This window comes from Tigriopus californicus, chromosome 6, assembly GCF_007210705.1.
Source record: "Tigriopus californicus strain San Diego chromosome 6, Tcal_SD_v2.1, whole genome shotgun sequence".
NCBI classification, from domain to species: Eukaryota; Metazoa; Arthropoda; class Copepoda; order Harpacticoida; family Harpacticidae; genus Tigriopus; species Tigriopus californicus.
In genome coordinates this window covers 11,355,434-11,380,506 of record NC_081445.1, presented here as the reverse complement: position 1 = coordinate 11,380,506, position 25,073 = coordinate 11,355,434, and the positions used below count along the sequence as shown (strand labels likewise).

General features: G+C 38.6%; 1 protein-coding gene across 4 annotated transcripts in view; it reads left to right on the top strand.

Moving 5' to 3' along the window:
* LOC131882152 (probable protein phosphatase 2C T23F11.1) overlaps positions 1-9,087 on the top strand; it is a 33,277-nt gene extending 24,190 nt beyond the window's left edge. For all 4 annotated transcript variants that reach the window (XM_059229214.1, XM_059229213.1, XM_059229215.1 and 1 more), the window contains exons 4-6: positions 3,434-3,660; positions 4,768-4,990; positions 7,604-9,087. In XM_059229214.1, the coding sequence (XP_059085197.1) occupies positions 3,434-3,660; positions 4,768-4,990; positions 7,604-7,804 (651 nt within the window). In that variant the 3' untranslated portion in view covers positions 7,805-9,087. The remainder of the gene's footprint in view (positions 1-3,433; positions 3,661-4,767; positions 4,991-7,603) is intronic.
* The last annotated feature ends 15,986 nt before the right edge of the window (positions 9,088-25,073 follow it).

The window sequence follows — 25,073 nt, the reverse complement described above, 5'->3', positions numbered from 1 at the left end:
GAAACCCAGCTACTTAAAACAATGAAGTCCTGCTCCTTTCTTTCTCGGGCTTCTACATTGTTTAATTTACTGCCCTCAAATATTTGCAGGGAATACGTAGGCGTTGATGTACTATTGTAGTAGTATCTTTTATGTCAGACTTGGCAACTTTTTGACGACAATTCCTAATCAAACTTATATTCAAGGGCTAGCCAGATCCGCCAACTCTTATTTGGTGGTCGATCTGATATTACTTTCAAATAAAATTAATGAAGATTATTAAGTTTTCATCTGCAATTGCTGAAGATTTCATTCCTAGTAGCGGTAAGAAATTCTGCGAGAAAAAAGGGAACATCATTATCATTATATAGAATGATATTATCTAGAATGTATCTAATATTTGAAAAGACTTACATTTGGCATAACTCACCCCCAAAATAGCACTAAAGTGAAAATGTATGGGAACAAGATTGCGAGAAGTCATTTTCAATCATTCTTACAATAAAAAACAGAGTTTGAATAACAAAAGTATTGTACAGGGTGAAAAAATTGCCCATTATTTAAACGTTTTTTTCCAATGAGCAAAACTAGGAGTGAATATACCTAAAAGCTATCGTTCCAACGGCCCAAGTGCGAATTAAAAGTAACGTGTACATAATCATTATCAAGAAATCTAACGTCGCTAATTGATTATTAGCCTAGATCGGTTCAACGTTCACCTACGGCATCTTCGGGTTAAATGCCATACGAATCGTTGTTTCGGGATTCGTTTTGATTCCGGGCCCTAAATTTACCTTTCCAGCATCTTGAATGAGGCTATTTCTAAAGAAGAGAAATCTTCACATCATTTCTTAAAGGTCTTTTTAAATCAAAAATTGCCCATTGTTCTCAAAACAACGTTATTCATTTGGCTTAGAGTATCTGGGATGCCAATAAGCATAATTTTCCGTCGTCTTTATAAGGGTAATAATACCTCACTCCGTTTATGGGCTCTCTACTTCGTCAAAGCCAAGGGTTACGGCTTAAGATAAGCAACTTAAAGGGCACTACGTAGGCCAACAGAAAGAGCGATCACTTTTGATAATGAGCAAGAGTGCTTTTGTTAAACATGACTGGTACGCAAGTAGATCGGGGAGTACCGTTCCACAATTTTAAGAGATACTTACATAAGTGGTGGTTGTATCAAATAAAAATATTAATCAAGTTTGCTTCAAGAACTAGTCATAAAACAGGAGATAGGTTTTGTCCTCGTTGGTGTTAAGCAAATTGTTGTGCAAAAAGCATGTGTTCCCCCCCCAAACATGGAAGTATTGGTGCAAAGATTGCGTGGGTGACAGTGCTCAAGGTTCATCTGAATTCCGCAGCCATTTATGGAATAAAAAAGATCGCACAGTTGGACGTTTAACCCATCAAACTATCTGTATTTCAAAATCTGTTTTTTGTTGAGTAACTTTTATCAAATTTAAGTGAATGTGATGGTGGTAAGCTGGTACCATCCATGTTGCCTTTTCGTCTGATATCTTCAGATTGTACCCTTTCAAATTTCCCGCCTCAACGCTCAAAAAAAAGGCCCACTATGGTTCAAACCAAAAAATGTGATTGCGTCTAGGGTTGGCTAAAACCCGCCTGTTTGATAATAAACCCCAAACCCACCCAGTTTTTTACTGGCGGGTTAATAGCAAATCCTTCTCAATTTTTTGCTTCTTTTCCGATGACCTTCCTCTTTCTTTGGCTGTAATATGATTAAAATTAAAACAGGAAGAGCAATGTCATGGAAAAAATGGTAGGAAACTTAAAGTATTCCTTTGTGGTGTTCATTCCTTAATGTTCTTAAGGTAAATTTGGGGCTTCCTGCAAGTTTTTTTTTTTTAAATTGCTTGTCAAATGCAGTGGCTTATTTGCTGCAGTTCTTTGACTAATGCACTATTCCCAAATCAACGGGGCAACTAGCAAAAACGTTTTTCTTCTTCTGTTGAACATTTTGCCTCTTATATGCTGAAATGAGACAAGTTCGTCGCATTCCCCCTCCCAAAGACCTGTATCAATAATATCTTTATTGCGACTCTTAGTCATGTCATGGCGTAAAAATATAAAGGAAAGATGGTGTATAAACATTATACAGACTGTAAAATGTATAGAAGAAACATGTCAAAAATTGTAAAAGCAATAAAATAGTTGACTAGAGGAGTGATATCACAATGAATTTGACATGCATTGTTTCAGTGCACATGAAAAAAGTGAAGAGGGTCAGACCAGACAGTACAGACACAGTTAGGTAAAGGTAAGTGATCAAATTCTTGGTTATTGCAGAGAAGAGTATGGGTCAGATTGAAGAGGTCTTTTGTCAGCTCCCGTCGTTGATGGCATTGGGCCGGGAGCCTGACAAAGGTGCGTGTCGGGCCAAGGACAATAGGGTGTTAACAAGTCCTTGACCGGGAAGGACAATTTGGGTCCGGACATCACCTCCGGAAAGGTCAGGTTCCCAACATTTTTGGACACTAACCTTGCCAGCCTGATGATGAGGGGCTTAGTTTCGCATAGAAAATGCGTCCATGCATTGTTGGCATATTGGGGCACGCACAGATATCATTTAAGGAACTCAGTGAAGGTGGCATTGGCGGATTTGAGGGCGGATTCGACAGAGTTAGGAAGCCAAAGGTTAAAGGTCGTAGAGGAAAATTGGGTTGATGTAGGTCCTGAACAGTTGAAGGGCTATTGGGAGGGGAAGATTCTTGATGGGTAGTATATTGCACATGTATCCGATCCTGGCCCTGGCTTTGGCTAGTGATGATTTGAGATGGTTGGTGGGATGATATGTTGGTGAAAATGTAAATGTTTTATTCGCGTTGAAGTGTGAATGAGGGACATCCACAAGAACTTGTGAAATGTCTACATACGACCCTGAGACAGAAAATAAAAAAGACTCTTGAATTGAATATTGGTGAATACGCATCCTTCTCTCTCTCCGATCCGAAGTCCTTTCACCCGCGACGAACATGCGAGTTGTGGAGAAGGTGAAACCGAAGTAATTAAAATGATTGACGATTTCAATCGGACTATTGTGGATATGGAAATAGGTGGGAGGCAGACGACCTTTGTGGAAAACCATGGCCTTCGTCTTGATGGTATTTACTTGAAGGACGTTCTCTTGGCAATAACCGTGGAGTGCATTGGTATGGCGTTACTTTTTCTAAAAAGTATGGTAATAGCGTAGTTTTTTTGATAAAAGTTTGGTTGTCTTTGGCTCAAAAAAAATAAAAAGAAAAGAAATAAAAAGGTCTAGCTTCGACATTTTAATATAAAAAAATAAAACCTGTCCATTCAAAAAATCCAATTAGACCCACCAAGCAAAAAGCTCCCCAAAACCCGCCCTGGGTTTAACCCATTTGCCAACCCTGATTGTGTCCCCATGAACCTAGCAATGATTACACCGATGGAATTCTTGCATTTCCAGGTAGACCAGGATCTTCGCACTTACGGGACAGCCACCGAGCTTACTGGATCCACGGCCACGGTGTTGTTGATCAAGCACGGCGAATTGTTTTGTGCCAATTTGGGGGACTCGAGGGCCACGGCTTGCGTCCGAGGACTGGTTAAACCACTCACCTGTGATCACAACACTAGTAATGCCAAAGAAAGGGAACGTGTTTACGCCATGGGAGGAACCATCAAGGATAACCGGTAAGTCCTCTGAGAATGCGCAAGAAAAAATAGTTCCCACTCTCACCGTCAGAGTGCGTTTCATTCTTGTGAGCTTGCCTTCAATAAATGTTTGTGATGAGTAGTGGAGAGCAGATTTGTAGTTTATATTTGGGACATAAAACAGTTTTTTTTTTGAAAGACCTTCGGCTTTTCTTGTTTCCACTAACACTTGTTTTTTTAGGATATATGATTAGGAATATGGTTTTGCAAAAAAACAGTTGAAGACAAAAATCAGAAGAAAAAATCTTATGAACATGCTCCGAACTCTTTTTTAACTCCTTAGACAGCTTGGGCATTAAATTTTCTGATCTTTTTTGCAATAATAAGATCAACTTATTCTCAATCGAAATCGATTCCTTCGTTGTTGGGTTGTTGGAATAAAGGAATGATAAAATTATTGAAGGTATCAAGATACCTGAATATCTTATGTTTTTATCTGATTAACCAATTGTGTTGTTTGTTTGGATAGACTGTTTTGGGTAAAAATACGGGAAATTTCCTTTTGAAGAAATCATCCTTGGGATCAAACTTGGGCTATGAATCTTAGCTTACGATCTTAACCCTCTCGTTAAAGCTTACCGGGCTCGTTACTTTTGTTCAACATCTTTCAAACTGAGAACATAAGTTATTTTTTCTTTGTTGTGTTCAGCTTTTGATTGTTTTTAGAGGGCAAAACCATTCCTTTCAATTTAATGTTAAGCATTTTTGTCTTGGTTTCACACAAACCTTGATTCTGGTTGTGTGCTATGTGTGTGAAAACAGGTATAATCGTCATTCTTGTTATTAAGGCATGTCATATGTCATTCGAACAAGTCATGCCGTGTTTTGTGGCCATATTAACGATGTACTCTTATCGAAAACGTATTAGAACGAAAGAAAAGACCGTCTGGTCTATACTCTTTGTAAAATCCGTAAAATCTCAACGCCATAATTTTGACTGGATACTCTGAACCTCGATTATACATTTTTAGCCTTCTCAATGAAACCTGTGGCAAATCCTTAAACTCAGAGGAGTTTCAACAAACTGACTTCAACTTTCGTAGTGTCGACAATTTTTGTTCATGTTTTTTTCTCATCTGGTTTCAGAGTGAGTGGAGTTCTTATTCCGACTCGATGCTTTGGCGATTTCTTGCTCAAGTCCGAAATTGAGAAGCCAGCATGGAAACAAGTGATCTCCGCTGTGCCCCAAATTTTGTCCTTCAAAATAACGTCCAATTGGGACTTCATTGTGGTTGGGTCGGATGGTGTCTGGGACGCCATGACCAACCAAGAGATGATCTCCTTCGTCAAAACCAAGCTCTCAGCCATGGTAAGTATGATGGCCTTCTCTACGCTGCACGAAGAAGCAGAATTCAAGGTCGGGTTAGCTTTCAAAACGAAGGTAAAATACTCGTTTCTTATTTCGCGAGTATGTCACATTGGCGTCCACATGATGTGTCAAAAAATGTGTTGCGTTTTTAAATGTTACCTAATAAATGTCCTAGATGGGGCTGTGGTCAATAGGGATTAGTGCTGGGGCGAGTCCGGTAAAAGTCTAACTGCAGTCAGTTTTATACAAAATGGCTCGTCTTGAGAAATTCTAGGAAAAAATGAATATTTTTATTTTTGACGAGTCAAGACTCAAGTCCTGTCTAAACGACTCGAGTCCGGCCAATTTCTCCCAAATCGAGTAAAAGACTCGAATGCACTCGGACTCGAGTCCGGATTCGCCCCAACACTAATAGGGACTCCAACTTTGACAGATGTGTCTAGAGGATACCTGCTCCAACTTAATACATCTAGAGACTGTCGTGTCTCATTGAGATACATGTGTCGAGCCCAAAGATTACGGTACAGGGTGGTCTTGCATAAGTGTAAGTGGAACTATTTTTTTTTACAACGACCATATTTCTAAATTGTGTGTCAATTATATTTTTGGACGGCTAGAATACCGAACAGAAGTTGAGCTGTTATCACAAAATCCTGGTGGGTAACAATGAGTGTTAGCCCTCAAATTGGTCATAAAAAGGTTGTTTTTTGATTGCATTGAGATCGACATTCACTGTATAAGGGTTGTAGTTTTTTAACAAATTCATCAATATGTTCTCAGACTACAACAATTCAAACGGTATTAGAACCAAATGAATGGTGTGTAGATTGGGTTCTTGTTTGGTATGGGTGAAGCACGGATTTGAGAGTGATTTTTTGAGACATAAAGTGTCGTTTTTATGTGATGAAAATAGCGATAAAAAGTAAAGACATTTGCAACAAAAAAGTTGAATGCAGTTTGCTCATACGCTCGCCACAAATGCATTAAACTTTTGACTCTCCTACTTGCTCCGAAGTTTGAATATAATTGGCCATATCTTCATTCATTATTCCCCTGCGACATTAGAACTATTGGACAAATCAAATGAACGCACTTTTATTTCATATCAAACATAGCTACCCACACTGGTAAAAATACCCTTTAAAGTTTTGATGGAAATTCCCAGGCACATCTTGGCATTTTTCTCCCTCAGAAAATCATGGGGAACAATTTTGATTTTATTGCTTTATGGAATTCTAGTACACATAAAAAACTTACATACCTAAAAACATTATAAAAACTAAAATTTTCAAAAACCTACCCTATGCAAGTGGGGAGCACATTTTAGTGAGCTCTTGAATATAAATTATGATATCATCTATTTCACTGCTACTTGGTTACATCGGATTTAGTGGTCTCATCGTTTTTAGCCCCAAAATGCCCCGGTTATATGTTAATTCAATTTCCCAAAGAATTAATATCAATTTTCACTATCGCAAAAATGAAAGATTATTTTTCCTTTTCTTGCATAGTCTCACAATAGCTAAAAGGCATATATAATGTCATTTAAAACACACTGAAAGTGTAATCTTTGAAAATGTGTTTTACAATCATCATGTGTGTACTTAGTTATGCATTCACTTGAATTCTGAAAACAATACATACAACAAACATTGTTATAGATTTTTTCGTTTCTTGAAGACTTTGTTGAAACTGATTAAAATAGCTTCTTTAAGGCTTCATTGATATGATGAGGAGATGGTTTCTTAGCGCAGTTGGTTAACGCGCGACCGAGTTAAACTCGGGTTCATGGGTTCGATCCCAGGTCCCCCCCCCCCCCTTCTAGTGGATCATCGCCTCGAATGGCGGCCCCAGAACCCAGAATGGGACGAAATAGATGTATATACTGTAAACATTGTAAAAAACCTATGATCCAATGAGAAATATCTCGCAATAAATAGTTTGATATTTGTGAAATTTTCAGTGACCGCTCAACTAAATGTACCTTGGATGCTTTTAAAATATTTTTTTTTAAATCTGCTTTTTTGAGGGTTTAGATATGGTTGTACATGGTTTTAGGTTAATTTGAACTAAAAACGATGAAATTTTGACTACTAAATCCGATATAACCAAGTAGCGGTGAAATAGATGATATCATAATTTATATTCAAGAGCTCACTAAAATGTGCTCCCCACTTGCATAGGGTAGGTTTTTGAAAATCTTAGTTTTTATGTTTTTAGGCATGTAAGTTTTTTATGTGGACTAGAATTCCATAAAGCAATGAAGTTAAAATTGTTCCCTATGACTTTTTGAGGTAGAAAAATGCCAATTTGTGTTTGTGAATTTCTCTGGAAACTTGATAGGGCTTTTTGAACACTGTGTACCCGCAACACTGACATTTTGACATTATATTTATCTTCCATTAATGGATATTCTGGATTTTGTCAACCTAGTTTATTGACTTTTCACGTCTTCCTTGCTAATACAACGTAAAACATTTTTTCCATGTGCAAGATTTTCAAAAAAAATCCGCCCTCTAAGTATGCGACACTAATTAGAGGAAACCCTGTATGTGCACTTATGTAGTACATTTACCTAAGTGGCCATGATGTTTTTCCTGTTGTTTTTTCCAGTGCGCCGGCCAGACATCCCGTGATAAAGTGGTTCTGTCGACGTTGTGCGAGGAGATCTTGGATCTATGTTGTGCCAAAACTGTGGAACGCTACGGCAAAAACAGCTGCGACAACATGACCATTATCATCATCTGGATGGATCACTCCGACCATCGCTCGGAAACGGGAAGTTCGGTTGTGAGCAGTGTTGTCAGCAGATGATGAAAGCCAGAGGGAACGGCGGGCTAAAAGTCAACCTTCTTCACGAAGGCCGAAGAAAGGACCTTTAACTTTCCTCGGGCGAACAGCCATTCCATCAATCCGGACAGCCCCTCGATCAAGCAAGGTTCAAAGCAATACACAAACATACACCATAACACACCTTTATTCAAGTTGATGATGTTCAAATCGTGTTCTTCATATGCCTTCCTTTCAATCCCAGATGGTGTTGGTTGGCATAACAAAAACTCATTGATGTTGAGATGAACCAAAATTAGCCCGTCCTTCCCTCGAAATGAATACAAAAACGAACACATAACCCTGTTCCCTATTAACACCCATTGACCGATCGTTATCTTTCCCAATCCCCATACCTTGATCTGGTCACAGATGTACTGTTTCCCCTAGATGGAACAAATCTTAAGCGAGTATTTCACCTCATAGGCTGCGGTCGAATGATTGACTGGAAGTTTCCGCAACTTTTTGCTTCTTAATTAAAGAGTTTGCATTAGAGGAAACCTGGAAAACTGTCAGTAAGACATGGTTTCTATGAACCAGACTTAGAATCTAAACTTGCGCCTGAGTCCACAAAGCAAAGGTGGGACCTCCAACTTTGTCAGTTTTCACTAAGACAGATTTCAATTGGTATACGTAAAATTGGCCAGATTGAGGCCTCGTCGTAATGAATATACTGGATAAATGGAACGGTAAAGGCCACTCTTGGTGTGGATCTTGGAGCAGGAAGGCAAATACTTCTCTAATGCAACCTCTACATTCAGTTACTAACTACTTATCTAGGGATTCCATTTACGACCGTTGCCCTAATTCAGACCTTTCAAACGCACAATACGCACATTGTCAGATAGAAAAAAGGATATATCGTATCTTTAAAAACTCGAGTTTGTTGGACCAAATTTGTCCAGTGTTATTTTTCGCTTTGTTATCCCTTGCATTATCCTATTGAATAGTGTTTTATGTTAAAAAAATACCATAAAGATGAATCCATCATGACTGTGATATGTATTTTATAACAAGGCTTAGATTTAACCACGCGTTGACCACACTTCCGCCATTGGCCTTAACCTTCTAAAACAAAGCATAGACATAAATAGAACCGATCATTGTCATGTTTGACCGGCCACCTTCTCAACAAGTAATTTCAATCTTTATCTTCCTAATTAGTTGACCCACCTTTGTCCCTCAAAGCAAGTGTTACAAACCATTATTCAAAATGGTCTTGATGGGAATGTATAACTGAGACGAGAATATACAACTATAATTCCTTACCAATTGTCTTGGAAAAGCGATTTTCATTTTCCGACAACTCGCCTTTGATACTCTTCATGTGCACATCATTAGAATCAAGTCTGGGAAAATCGCTCTTAATTCCATCTCATGGACGGCAAGTGACTCCTCGTTGCTGATGTGGTGGATGGAGAGCTGGTAGAATGTAAAAAGTTCTCACAACAACCTGGATTGGATAGCGATTGTCTTAAGTGGATGAGCTCTCTGAACGGAGAACTCGCTCTTACAATCAGCCATACTTGAGCCCACTCTTCAATTAATGCAAGGCCTCGTCTTCAAACTTCTGGTATTTCTTTGTATAATGGCGGCGGTTATAAAGAGGATCTGCTCCGTTTAGTAAATAAACGAGTATTTGAATTCAGTGAAGTACAACAAAACTCGTCAAAGAATGCTCTCTTTTTCGTGTGTGTTCGGATATCATGATACTGAATGGTTACATTCTTGGTAATTGAAATTGATGGAGCACCGGGTTTTAAAATCTAGATTTAGCAATCTAACCAAACCACTCAAATCAGATATCAAGACAAAAAATACCTTGCTGAAGGTTGATAATACAAAGCTTAAGTTTCTTTTGTCTATTGGGCATTTTTTCAAGCTAAAATGAGTGCCTTCAATTAGATTCCAGAGAATAATAGTAGAGGGTTTGCTCCCCCTTTGTTGGTATCATGGCATTCCCTCTTCTAATAAATAAATAAAAAAAACTTTTGAACTGTGGTATCGTTTGACTCATATAAATGTAGTGCTGATTAATGCATGGGGAGAGACGAGAAATGACGTAAATAATTATTTGTTTCTTAAAAAGTGTGCACATATATGATGTAGACCACTTTGCTAAAAAGTGGCCCCTGACTGTTAAGTCTTCCTGGGTGACATTCTTTTTTGTTTCGGAAGCCATTGAGAAAGGGAAAAATTACACCTTCAAACCCTATCTGGATCAGATCAAAAAAAGATGGAATATTCGCCATAGAATCGCGTTATTCTTGGCTGGTTCTTTTTTTGTTCGGGGACAGATGCATTTGATGGGAACAAGCAAGAAAAATAAAGGATTCTTTCGAGACCTCGTGTACCAACGAGGTTGAGCGCGCCCGCGAAAATTCCGAGAACGACAAGAATCCAAAGAAAAGAAAGAGGATTCCCAATTCTCATGCAGTGTGAGAGTCGCTCGGATTCAGTTAACCGGTGAACGGAGAGAGGAGGAGTCGTTCAAGGAGGAGTTCTCGCTCCCCTTTTTTAGAAGTTGTGAACGGAAGAGCCCCAGTCAGCAGTAGTGTTGGGTTAGATAGTAGTTATAAGTTACCGTTTCATGTGTTTTCGTGAGTGTTTGTGGGTCAAACGATGCATTCCAAAAGTGTCACAGACTTGTCAGAGCCGGAATCGTGTTTGACATCCGAGCATCCTGACATGATGTTCAAGAAAGGGTCCAAAGGGATCTCGCGAAAACCTTCGTTTCTCGTTCGAGCCCGAGAGACCTTGCTTCGTGGTTCCAATGGGCATTTGGACCAGGAATCGGGAGAAATCCCGGGATTGGCATCCTCGGCTCGACCCGAAAAACGTCCGAGGCTCTCTCGTAAGACCTCCTTTCTGGAAAGTCGACCAATTCGAACGTTGAGTAAACTGACTCGAAGGTAAGGCGATTTTTTTTGTCCGCGAGAATAAAAAGTCCAATCCAAACCTTGCACGACCAACTGCTTTACTCGCATTTGAATTGGACAAGACCCCGTTTGATTTTGACGCATTCAACAAGCCTCGAGAGATTTGTGCAATACCTACGTGATCCACACAATTGAATTCAATTACATGCAAGATTTGGCTGACTTGAAAAGAGCATTGGACAAATATTTGTCATCGAAAAGCAAGAATTTTGGGAAATATGTGCCATCACCTTAGACCTAAAATATTCTCAGCACTGTCAGAGACAACACCTTTCTCCATTCTTTAGCACTAGATTTTCTCATCCAACGAGATATGGCTAAAAGGCCTCTCCAACAGAGTAGAGGAGAAAAGACGTTTTATTTTTCCCACAACAGCTACAAACGAATCCTTTAGTTTGAGCCAAAATATGGTTATTTAAACGATTGACGATTCATAATGATCTCCCAGCCAAAAAACAACTGTTGCAAGACCAAAGTAACTAGAGCTCGGATTTGTACGTTAGCAATCGCTGCCTGACATCCTGATTGATAGATATATGAGGGAAAGTCTCCTGGTGGCTATGGGGGCTTCCTTGACTTTTTAAAAGCTTCGGCTGTGATCAAAAGTGCCTATAAAGAATCAAGCAGGTGTCAGTAGGAAGTTCCATTATCTTCATCTCCCGGCGAGTTCCTGATGGACAAACGAAAGAAAGAGTGACAGAATCAAACAATAATCCATGATGATGATGATTATGATGAAACTCGTCACGATTGAGTAACAAAGTGTCCAGAAGCAGGACCCGAATGAATGAACCGGCCAATGGAAAATCGACTGACAAAGCACAAAAATATTCGGACATTGGCCAATTGGGCAAGACTCCTAGGGTGTATGTAGAGTGCAAACTCGTATACACATCTCTCAAGTTTCTGGAAACGCTTTTATTTGAGCTAAGGTATAATGCTCTTAATTATGGTTACGGCCACATTTCTACACACATATATAGTTTCTCCTCTCCAATGGGTCGCATGTGGTGAGAAACAAATCCAGTGATTTCAACGACATATGCCGGACATCGTTCCACCTAGAGGGCAAGTTTTTATATCCAGCACACAACGTACTACGTGACGAGAATGGCTCATGGTTTTACAATTGAGAGGAGAGGTGTCACAAGAATCCGTGATTGGGAAGACCAAGAAGACACATGCAAAGATAAACAAGAACAATGTTTATGGCCTGGAATTTCACCTCCCATCTTGGAGCGTTTCTTGAGCCAAAAAACACAGAAATGTGTTCACATCCCTGAAGTTCTATGGCAAGGGAGAATGCAGCTGATTGATGGGAAAGTAAAACGTTGCTCTGTCACTTCTCAGCTTGCTTTGGCCCTTGATATGAATTGTCCCTACATAGCATGCCTTTTTGTTATTCTGTAGAGTACTGTACTGTAAGACAAGTGACATCGCTCTAGTTGCCTCAGTCAAATAAAAGCCGTAATAATCATCCACAGTTACTTTCATAGAAACAGTCAGTCAAAGCTCGAGCAGAAATTCGGGTTTGAAATGGAACATATCTCATTATCAGATATAGCGAAAAAGTCATGTGCAGAAGGAACTTGTTTATAGCCAATAAAGATTGAAAACCTGAAGTGTTGCTTACAAATCTGACAGACTTCTATTGCATCCACGTTTGTTCTTTTGGTATGATGTAGAATGAAAAGAATTGATCTGAAATTACAACAGCAATCAGCATATATTTCGCTAGTTCTGATTTTTTTCCGAATAGCAACAAATAGAAAACTGTTTTCCTTCTTCTAGGAAAATCTTATGTATGTAATGAGTATAGATTATGGATGAATGCATTGCTGCATCTAATACTTATGGGGACCAAGTAAATAATCACGGGAGATTGCAACTAGGGCTGCCAATTTACATATTCAATGGCATAAGACATTGTTGGTGTAATGTCGGAAACACTTTAGCCAGTCTCCAAAAGTAAACCTTAATTTTCTTCTGTCAAACTAGGGTTGCTTTAGCTCAAACTCAACATTTTCTGGTACAATAATTCAGCTGGTGTTTCTACTTTCCATTTTTCTGGCAACCTTGTGTTTGAAATTTGATTTGATGCCATCACCAACATCTAAAGGATTACACAATGAAAAATGTTACAATGTGACCCAATTGAATTATGTTTTAGCAAATTTTGGGTAGACAATTTTTCTGCCATATTCTTTTCATCAAGTTAGAAAGGAAAATTCGTGTCGCCTCTTCATTTCTCAAGGTCTCTGCATTCCCGTTGTTAGGTTCCTTCTTAATGAGAGCTTAACGCTTACTACCTTGTACCTCTCATTAACAAACAAGATATTACCCTTTATTAGAACTCGAGAAGAGTGCCTAAACCTATCTCCAGGCTCATTCCACCATCCACATACCAGCATCAAATGGTTGAGCTCCAGAAGGCATGAATTGATTGAATATCAATTGGGCCCCCATTTTCCAATGAAGGGGGGATGTTTTGAAAACCATCCATTTTCTCGTTCCCTCGCCAGATCGACCACCGACCATCGGTCGTTGGTTTTGAATTTATATGCATGGTATGCTTGTTCTCATTACTACAGGATGTTGAAATGTGTTATGAATGCTTCGGCTCAGAAAGAGGCAATGAATTGGTTGGAGTTTTCGGGAGTCGGAAACTTTCACCCGAAAACTCCGTGTCACACTCTCGTCTTCGAGGTTTCCCCATTCTCCTCTCTTTTCTTGAACTGTCACGAGATCGATGTTGAGCCATTTTGGGGGGATGGTGTGGAGTCTTTTGTTACCCAGGAATACGTATCTCACCCACTATAAAGACACCTTCGTGCTTTGGCGCAAGGTCAATCGTGTGATACAAGATCGGAATCTGGACTTGCTCGCGAAGGCGTTCATTGAGAGTCAGGGGATGCCTCGGGATTAACATTAAAGGTGGATTGATAGTAAACCAATAAAACTCGGGCTTGATGTGGCTAAATCGGGCGATTTTTCGATTTACTGTAGTTTGGGTCCAAGGTTGATTTTTAGAGCATGCGAGATTGAAGTGAAGTGTTTTCGTTTCTTAAGAAAGGATATACCTTAGGATTTGTTTTCCAGTTTTCGAGTCAACATTTACTTTATTGTTCATTTACAACAGATAACGCTAAATTTCAGTTCAACAGTCTAAAGTTTAATTTGTTGGCAACATTCCGTTATTAGTCATGAAAGTGATTTCGTAATTTCGTTAAAATCAATCATCAACTTGATCATATTTTAATAAACATTTCACCCACATATTCTTTCTGCACGTCAAAAACATTTCTTAAATTGATCTTTATATCTCCCCCAAAAAATCCATGCATTCAAAAAAGTCCCTCATATTTTTAAGTCATGGCCAACTAATTGACTATCATGAAAGATTCCAAAGTTCCCCCAAAAAACATTTGACACCCAATCCTTGTTCGTCCAAATTTGCTTGTACAATCCCACATCCCCTAGAAGAGAATCAAAAGACTGCTAATCTTTTGGAATCAGCCATCCAACAAAGTCCCTCAAAATTCTTGGCTCTGATTACTCACCACGTTCATTTTTCTATTCAAATCTTTGAACCAGATTGCTCCTGTTCAAAACCACCCACTTCAAGTCAAGTTTGAATCTTTCGTCACTTGGATGCTAAAATTCAAAACCGTTGCCTTGTAAGTGCAGTTTACACCTTTAGTCATGAATTCCTTGGTTTTCAGAGGATGGATGGAAAGATGGATGGATGGTTTATGGTTGTGGCTGTTGTTGTGCCAAGATAGCATCATTACTGTGCCCTCCCAAAGAGTCGACAGTTTCACCAACATCATTAAGACTTTTGACTTCCGCTAGGGAAAATTGTTTTGAAACTGAAAAGCCGGTTTTGTCTTCGTATGAAAGTGAATTATTATTCGATTTCCTTCGACGCCAAAATCAAAATCAGTCTTTCATAGTTGTATGTTTGGACTCTCAAGTCCGCCTGTGCACTGTCCGAAATGTGATTTATTGAGAGCACGCAGTCAATTCAAAGATTGTGGTTTTTGCGGCCAATAACTTAAAAAGGGAAGGGGGAAAAGAAATCTGCATATTTCGCCTCCAGAACTTTTGGCGTTTACGCTGAGCTTCAATTTTGCAACCTGAGATTGAAAACGTGAAAAATGCCTTTTAAAAGACTTTGAAGTAGAGAAAAATGATATTTGGGGGGTTATTCATCGTTTGGTTTACCCGTGGGTGTGAGTTGTCCCCGAATGACACGGATGCACTTGAGAAGAACCCATCGACTGTTATGTAAATCGCATCTCCCACATAATTTGGGTGGAAGAGTAACGAGGTGATCGCCAACCCTTAGTTGGTTTTGGTGGCCTTTTACCCACAAAAATCCTTAAATCGGGGGTGGTGAGCAAACATGGACTATTAGGCCAAAGGATTGCCTAATAAGTGCCAAAACATCTGGGTTTGAAGAAAGAAGAAGAGCGAAATGAAGGCATGTTAAAGGAGAAGAAACACTGAGCAGAGCTGTCGTTTGTGATGGAATGGTGTGGAGAGAGAGAAATATTACCTTGTGCGCCCATTAAACAAGAAAAGGATGAAACTGCCGCCTTTGTGTTACGTTTTCATAGGGACACTTTGGCACAAAGATTGTCAACACTGCACGCATTCAGAAATGGGTGTTTACCAAAATGTAAAGAACATGCATGGATCTTCCCTTCAGTTTGGAACTCGAGAAGATGTACGGAAAGTCCCTATGCCAGCTTCAAGTTCACTTGCACCTGGAAAAAAATCTATAAAATTATTGGCACAATCACCAAAAATCATATGTCCCACTCAAGATGCGAAATGAAAATCTGGCTCTTAAATAACTATTGAATTGCTTTTTTTAAATATATTTTTCAAAAAATATGGAAGCACAATCTGGATTTGAACCAGATTAGTTATGAGGCATGTGCTTACTTACAAAAAGCCGTAAACTCTACATAGTTTTTCACTTACTCAGGGAAGGCAAAGAGAAATAGCTATCATCTGTTTTGTGATTGCCTTCAGACAGTTTTTTGCGTAGGCATTTTTCAGCATTGGGAACTACGAATTTTTTTATCATTCAAAATTTCTAATTGTAATAGGGCTTTCCATGGATTTTCTTGTGTTAAAACATTGTCTTGGATTAGGCTTATGTATTTTGGCAAAATGTTGTTTTCAAATGCATCGCCAATTTGTTTATTTTACAATTGAAGTGTTGAAACCAAATGATGTTGTCACAAAATCAATGACTTCAAGAGATATGACCTAGAATAGAAAAATGCATTTCCCCAAAGTTGCATGAGTTTATGAGTCGACAAATAAACAACATTCTACAACTGATTTAACCCTAAAACTACCGGACCAAAGATTCATAATGGAGCAAATCCTAAGAACAAAACAAACCCAACCCAAAATGTGGTTGGCACTTTGCTTGTCAGGGTGCACTCTCATTGCTATTGTTAGACAGTCCCTGTAGACATAAATCAGAACTATTCCACATTTATCCAAAATGGATTTGATCTGTCTCTTTCACATAGTGTTCCAAAATTTTACCTTTGCTTGATGGTAAATAATAGCAATAGTTGCCCCATTTTTTTAAACTCATCATGTTCACATGATTTGGGTTGCCTGATTGATCTAGTGTGGAATGTAAGCTTTGTTTACATATTCTACAAATAAATATACACTCTTTACCCCAATCTCAATAGGGGCCCTTATTTCAAACATCAGGCAGCCCAAATGAAATGAGATGGAGGTGTGGTAGATTGCTAAATAACTTACTGCAACCTACCACGAACACTTTTTCTTTTCCTGACATTATTTGACCTGGATCCCTAATGATACATAAGATTTTGATAAAATGAGCCAAAAACAGATCAAAGGCATTATAATTTTATAAAGAGGGATTTGCCCTATATTTGGTAGAGGCTAACTCACAAAGCGCCCTCTGAAGTGCAGAACGTAAACAATAATTCATGTAGCGTAGGACGCCTATGATAAACACGAGAGAAACCCGACTTTGAAAAAGAGTGTCCAACGTGAGTCTCAGGTTCTATTATGACGAGAAACTAGTAGTCAAGACAAGGCATAAAGATCTTACCCTGAAGATATCTCTTAATAGCAGGGATGAACCTAAGACACCAAGCAAGCGGGGTGTGCAATAAACGTACTCGCTCTCAAACGAGATGAGTTCGTTCGAAGCGCTTTTTAGCTTGTACCAAATAATTACCAATAAATATGCTAATTACTAATTTCTCTTTCCCAAATTCTAACTACCCTTCTTGGTCCGATGAACGTCATTGCAAATAACTTGCTCAAGGACTCACCATTCCAGGTCCCATCCCTCCATCTAAAATGGTTTGACTTGTTCAGTTATTGCGACTTTTGAGCTCGTCAATCAAACGAAAGGGATCATAAAACTCAGATTGGAGACTGAGCAGAAGCATCATTTGGTTACGAATCCATTGAGAGAGATCTCGAATGATTGCAATCAATCCCGTCCAACTTTCTTCGTGTCCCCAAGTTGTGCTCGAAATGGCCAATACCCCATCTGACATCGATTCTAAAGGCAGTAATATGACAATATTCAAAATAGACACATCGCACAATCACGCGGAATCACTTCCGGACATCAAGGCTTTGATTATGACCTTGTCAAGGGAGATCACTCATATTTGCCAGGAACTCTTGCTTTGATCGATATTTGAGTACTCTCCACCTTTTTTTTTGAGGTCACGAGTTTCGTGTTAACCTCGTTCTTATTTTCTTCGGCAATCCTAATTCTTTGAATTCTCCCGATGGAGTTTCTTCTTGAATCGAAATCCGCAAGACATGACAAGTAAACAAAGAGTTAAATGAACTCCTGAAAACTATTGCACAACGCTGCTAAGAATTAGTTTTTTTATTGTTAATTAAAGACATGCAAGCTCTAGAAAAATTGATCAATACTGATGATTTATACCTTAGTACATAGAAGTTCTTGTTCATTAACACAAATGAGGATTAATAACAATAAATTATTCTGCGCAAAAAAACTCTTGGCGTTCAGTTTACACGATACCTTTACGACTCATCAAAGCTTCGAACATAGCATAATTCTTGATCTTTTACGGCCACACGCGTCTTTAAAATGAACTTTCAAAAAACCGCTTTATGCCCAGTAAGTTGCGCTATTTTACAACTGATTTATGGCCATCTTCTCCTCTATCAACAACCATCCTGTGCAATAAATCAATCACTTTTCTTCTTGTCTCTCTTTATTTTCCAACAACCCCTCAAGTGCATAAAATCAAAATGATGTTTTTACCTCGACTCAAAACCTTGTTACACATTCTCGCTCAAGTTTCCTCGACCCTTTGACCTCATTCCAACATTGGCTATTGATAACGCTCATGAATACCACAGACTTAAACACTCATTGTTTATATCAACGTGAGGACCCGCTCCCGCTCCAACCAAAGCATGCGACCTCTGTGGATCTAATTTATTGGCAAAGCACATGGTGAGGCAAGAAGCAACCCAATTTATGGCTCGACGTCTTTGTGTCAGAAACCGTGCTCTAAAGCGTTGAAAAAACCGCATGCTGAACGAGCCAGCCATCTGATCGTCAAGATTAATCCAAGCCTCAAAGGAGTCGCTAATGCTCAGAATGTACTAAATATGGGGAGGAAAAGATTCGTTATTACAAGGAAATCGGGGTTTGACGGCGCAGATGATTTGAGGTGGCTCTTTTGGCCTAATGAAATTAGGATCGTGAGCATTTGATGGAATATGGTGATGTTGATTCAAAAGAGTGAGGAAGTATCCTTGGAAGATTCCAATGAATGATTTCTTATTTGTTGCGTCACGTCTAGCAGGAGCCTGAAAAATGGAAAGAATGTTGGTGAAATCACATATTTATATGGCATTTATTTCGAATTAAATTTGATCACACTTTTGAAGTGTATTTAAGCTTCGTAGGACTTGGGAAACTTTTGAAAAGATATAGTGTAGTTGGTTTGATTCAAACAATTATTTGTTTCACATTTATTTGTAGACTCTTCTGTTCTAGTCGAATTCGTCTTTTTTCACCTGTTTGAACTAATACCTGAAGGCTGAGACGTTTAAAACGGAGGAAGCCGACCAACGTCTTCCATGATATGAAAATGATGACCAAGAAGGCGGAAGCTTTAGAAACTTTCCAACTGGCTAGAATTGGTGCTTAATTTCCAGCCGGGCAGAAAACGACAGATGATCTATTCCTTCAATCCCATGTCGAAATATTTCATGGGAGTCTTCCCCAAGATCTTTGGCATATCATTGCTAAGCCCAACCATGTGGACATGCCCCCTCGTTAATCCTTGGCATTCTCGTCAAGATCCCAAACGCAAATTGGGCGTCAAATTTTGAAGGATGGGCCATATGAGCGCAGGTGGTTCTAGGAAAATTTGCGTCACAAACCGAGTCTTCTACTGGAAATAGACTTCTTAAAAGAAAAGGCGCTAATTGACCTCCCGGAAAGAAAGAGGTTGTGTGAGCCGAGCAGATTTTCTGTTCCGATGAGTATACAGTCATACGTCAGCATTGAATTGTTAGTTCATGGATATTCAGCGATAAGTTTTGTGAATATTATTCCTCTCTATATCTGTCATAATTACTCAAAAAACATTGAATTGTTTTCCATTGGTCAAATGAACAATTGCAATTCAGTGAAGACAGATCAAGGTGACTTTGCATTGGATTTGAGTATCTTCTTCAACTGGTTGATGAGTGCGAAATTTGACTTTGTCGTCAATGATGCCCACCTCTTGCAACTTAAGAATAATGATTATGACCTCCACAAGAAATCTGAGACAGAAAAAAAATTGCAATCACCAAATGACATTTGATCACAAATTTGCATGATGAAGCAACCTTGATCAACAGATCAACAAGAACTCATTCCACCAGAAATGTCGAAAAAATATGTAAGACCAATTGAATGATGTCTAAGTATTAGAAATAGAAATTCACCCAATATTCTTAAAAATAAAAACTGAATACCATAGCAGTTCATCAAATAATTTCTAATCTGATTGTATGATCAAGTTTTAAATTGTATCTTGAACTGAAAAGTGGTCATTGAATGGTTCAAGCCTTTCAAGCATTCAGCAAGAATGACGCCAATAGACACAGGGACATGCGTCAAGTTGCCAGGGTCTCAATTGGAATGGTTTCACTGTTTTTTAAAGTTTTGTTTCAATTAGAATCGTCACTTGCGTACCAAGTATGGAGGAATCGTGACTCAGGGCCAAAATGTAGAATGTAAACGACATCATTAAAGCCTCCATCAGTACACGAATTACTCGAGAAGCGACCGAGAACAAAGAGGCTCGAGAAACGAAACGCCATCCAGAATTTGTCAGTGTCTCTCTAAAGTGAACGGGCTCATAAAATGGGGATGATTTCTTTCACTCTCAACACCCATGAACAAGGGGCTTCATGGCTAAGTGGATTCGCCCACAAACCATCTAACTAATGAATATTCAAGGCAAGATGGAGAAATGGAGACGCCTGAACGGATGGAAGGGATGGACGAATAGATGAAAGTCCCTCAAATTAACTGATTTCTTGGCCCTTGGGGCTGGGCGAGCCCTAATAAAGCCATTCGGCACGTAAGGGTAATAACAGCCCTGACTGACACAGGAAGTCAGGACCCTTCATTTTTTCTTCAGGAAGCCAGGAGAAAAAATAGAAATCATTCTAGCCCATTTTTTCTGCCGCAGGGGAAGTGCAAAAATGAATGGAGGGAGAAATTATCTGACTGATCTGCCTTTTGGTGGGGGAGGATTGTTAACAGAATGTTCCACTTGACGACACTTGTTGTTGGGTTGGTGGACCGAAACTTTCTGGGGGTCATTTCTTTAAGGGAGAACTAATTTTGAGCTATGTTTTCGATGCCTCAATAAAAGGAACGAATTAAAATTGAAAAAGAAAATCCGTTCGATGAAAAATCCCTTGATAATACATTTTGCAGCTTTACTTCAGCTACACCTCATTCCCAAAGTTAGAGAGCAAAGTGCAATATACACAGAATATTTTTGATAGTTGTGATTATTACGACATTTTTGCAAGTCATTGGGACACAATCATTATTGATACTGATGCTATTGTACCACGTAGATGTTGTTGATCTGGTAGCAACTTTTGAGTCAATTTAAAGGCAAGCCTCAGATTCGTTGGCAGACCAAATGTCATGTACTTTCAATTCAACAATATCGGGAAATATTTTTTATAGTGGTTAGAAAAACACGCAAAAAAACAACCCCCCCCAAAAAGTCATCATTTGCTTTTCAGGTAAATTTTGTTGCAGTATTTCACGTTTAAAAACAACACTTATTTTACGAGGCTCTACTCATGACTTTGTTATCAAACGTTTAAAGCCCTTGGCTTGTCGTCAAAAACCCGAATGTATGAATATTAGCCAAATTGATCCCAGGACACAAAATCGACAAAACATTGATATTTGCCAAGGGTGACTAATTCTAATTTGGGAAGCGAATGAATTAGATGCAATCCATGAAAATTTGGAGTCCCAAGAGCTCACTTTATGAAAATTGCCTCAATCGAGGAAACCATAATCCCCTCTGAAATTCATGGTTGAAACAAGATGGATATTCTTCAGAATCCCGATCCAAGTCAAACTCACAAACTGAATAAGAAAATTGCCAGACATTTGTGTTCTGTCAAGACGAATTTCCTTTTGATGCACAGAGAAGAAGGGAAAAGGGTATTCAAACGTTATGGATTCGATACCGTAATGGAATTTAGGATCAATATTTTTGAGCAAAACAATCAACCCCCTAGATTCAAATTTTTGTTCTTAAGAAGGACAATTTTTACGAAACTGTAATTTTTGCCTTCCATCTTTCCAGTTATCAAGTAATTGTAACTCGTGAGGGAATGCTTCTAGTCCCAACCAAGCCAATCATAACAAGAACTGGTCTGGCTATGTAACTATTTAGAGCAAAAATGCCTTTAAAATGTAAGAAACCTTGCAAAGAATACAAACGAAAATCCAGAAAGAAAACAAAATTAGCTGCATACCAATTTTTCACTAAAGACAATGAAAAGTGCAAAAAAATATCAGCAAAGCAATAATGCAAAGAAATTAAAAAAAAGAGTGAAGAAGAGATGTATTTTCAACCCTTTTATTCGCGAAAGTTATAATAAGAGAGGAATTTCTTGTACAAAACTATGTGATATGGCAACAAAAGCAGATTTTGCCAATGTGATTTTCGGAAAGCGTGACATAGCAACACAACTGTAGAAGACAAGTTTTGACCGGACAATAAATAACATTTCATATTTCTCCAGAGCCAATTTTATCCGACTCCTAAAACTCCACTGAGCAGTCAGTCAGTAGTGGGAAAAATCGTGTTGTATATCCTTGCCACCAAAGGTGTCAAATTAGTAGATTGATGGTTTATGTGTGTTTGATTGATGAAGTTACTTCTAAATTTCTCTTATTCAATCAGAAGAAACAATATGAAAAACCCAAGGCCAAGAGTTAGATTTTGAATTAGAATGACGTTCGTCCATTTTTTCGCTGCAATCTAAAAGACATTCATTATTTACCAATAAATGTTGCGCATTAAACAATCCACAAAACATCTTTAGATTCAATTGGGGTATCCTTTCTTTGCGCACTTAATGTATAATATATAAAAAGCCATAGCGCAAAAATTTATGTGATTACATTCATACTTGTTCATTTGAAGATTTTCAGGTACTTTCTAAACATCGATGTTTCTTTTCAGTAGTGGTTACAATTTTGGAAGAACACTGATGTTTCTCCCACAATATCTCCATGAATGATGAGATGTTCATCCAAGCCCTCGAGAATCCAGGCTAGTTTGAACAATAAAGTCCATATCTCTTCTTTCTCGGGCTCCTTCATTGTTTAATTTGCTTCCCCCTAATTTTCGTAGGGAATACGTAGGCCTTGTTGATCCGGTTGCATCTTTCAAGTCAGACTTGGACAAATTTTTAGATAGCATTCCAGATCAACCCTACATTCAAGGACTAGCTCGTTTGGCAAATCAAATATCATATAAAGATTGAAAGGTAATAAATAGACGAATTATGAGCTTTCATTTTAATAGAACTGGGGATTACATTCCCTGCAGCGGTTAGAAAAGCCCGTGAAAAACCAAACCCAAAAAAATCCCTTTCTAAGTGAAAGAGAGACTACTGCTTTACCTGAATAGCTCGACCCTTTAGTCCTCCCTATAATCGTTATCTTCTTTGATAAGGAAATAGCAAATAAGCTTTCTAATCGGATGTCGTGTAATCTTTAATTAGAAGAAAACCATCTCAAGCAGAACAAGTGCAATGGAAGGTGTTAAAAACGTTATTCAATATTTCAAGGCTTGTTTCCAACCTTGTTCGACAAGGCACGAGAAATATGGGATAATATTTATCTCGAAAATACAAGTGATGTAACCCGTTTTGTGCTTTTCTTTTCAGGGCGTCTTTTTCCACTAATGAATTGTCCAACCAACCAAGGTAAGAACATCAACGGTTTCTTCTCTTATTTGCATTTCTAAAAGATCCATTGGGACCACAAGATATTATTATCTTTATAAAGAAGGTTTCCCTTCGCTTTTAGCTAGTCAGGGAGAAGTGCCAAAACCATTGGAGATTAAAGTTTATAGCCTTTGGCCAATACCTTTCAACTAATGAAAATGAGGGAAAGGAAAATATTTGACTAGGGCTAAAATATCTCTGCAACTGAAAATAAGAAAAAGAAATTGATATTCAGCTTGTGTCGGTTGATCTTTATTACCCTGAGTATGGGACTTCTGATTAGAATGCACTAAAGTTATGCCAATGTTCATAGTAAATCGTGGAAAGTGAAACGCATTATCCAGAAAATAAATGATCCCGTTACCAAGTATTTTTACAACATTAACAGGCTAAGAATAGAGTTCGCTCTTGATACGTGATAAAAGTGTGCATGCCAACACACTAAAACAGGAAGATTGAACGTGATGTCCACTTGCCGATCAACGTTATCTTACTTGCAAAAGATATGTTGTGTTTTCTATCAATTTCCGATTGTTGTAAGTTGTTTCAGATAAAGAACTTAATCTGTATTTGCCTTAGTTGCTATTTGACATGTGAAGCATACGGTCAAACTGCAGATTTGACGCATAAAAATTGATTAAATCATTTTTAAACAAGCCCAGAAAGTCCCTTAATCACGAAAGCGCCCTCTTTTTTTCACCCAACCTCAAATTTTAGCCGACGAAATACTTTTATATAAATCCAACGCAACCTATCAAAACGAATCCTGATATTCCATTGGTGAGTGGTGAAGCATTAACGGATCGGAATAAGATGCATATCAGACATTTTCGTAAATTATAACCTTGTTGTCTTTCTCAGTTGAGTGCTATCAATTGTAAAGATCTGTTGTTCCTCTCTCTTCATTCATTCTCTTGTGAAACCTCCGTCAAAACAAAAAGTTGAATCCATTAACTTAAACTCCGACACCCGACACCAGGAATTAAACTTTTACAGACAATTCCACAATGCATGGCTCACTTCTTTTATCGCATTGCCATGTGAGCGAATATTTAGATGCACCTCAAACAGGAAACGACTACTCTGTTTCCTCTGAACAACGTCTGTTCCGATCAAAATTCATCACTTTGATAGACTATCGAGGCAAAAGAAATAGCTGAATAAAATTCGAGGCATTGCTCTCGCATTGCGATTCATTCCACACGTTGACATCCGCGTATGAGCAGATTGAGACGAAATGGAGAAATGTAATGTTGGCAGAATAATCTCAAGCCAGTCTCATCCTGAGATTAATCCCGTAGTTTCATTGAAGAGGATCACTCTAGGTGAAGAACCTGGATGAAGGTACGGCGAGTGAGATGGAAGTGGTGTATGCTGCCCACCCTCAGAAGGCGGATGGATGGATGGATTGCAGCGGGAGATCTAGTAAAAATCTTTGGCCTACGGACTCAACTGTAGTTTTTAGAATACCAGGGTCTGCTGAAGAACAAGCCTTGACTTAGGTTGATCTCTGTACGGCGTGCTTTATTGCGCTTTCATCGATGAATGTCTTTTTTGTAACATAGAGTAAAAGAAAAACAGTGTTGGTTTGAGATTGAGGTATATACCAAAAATAAAGTCAGAATAGTTACTAATTGCAAAGCTTCTATTATGGTTTTGGACTGAGAATTGAGACATCAATGCACACAGTGGCATTCTTCATAGTTATTCAATTACCTTGCCCTGATTTTCTCTTATTTTCGTCAACAAGCACC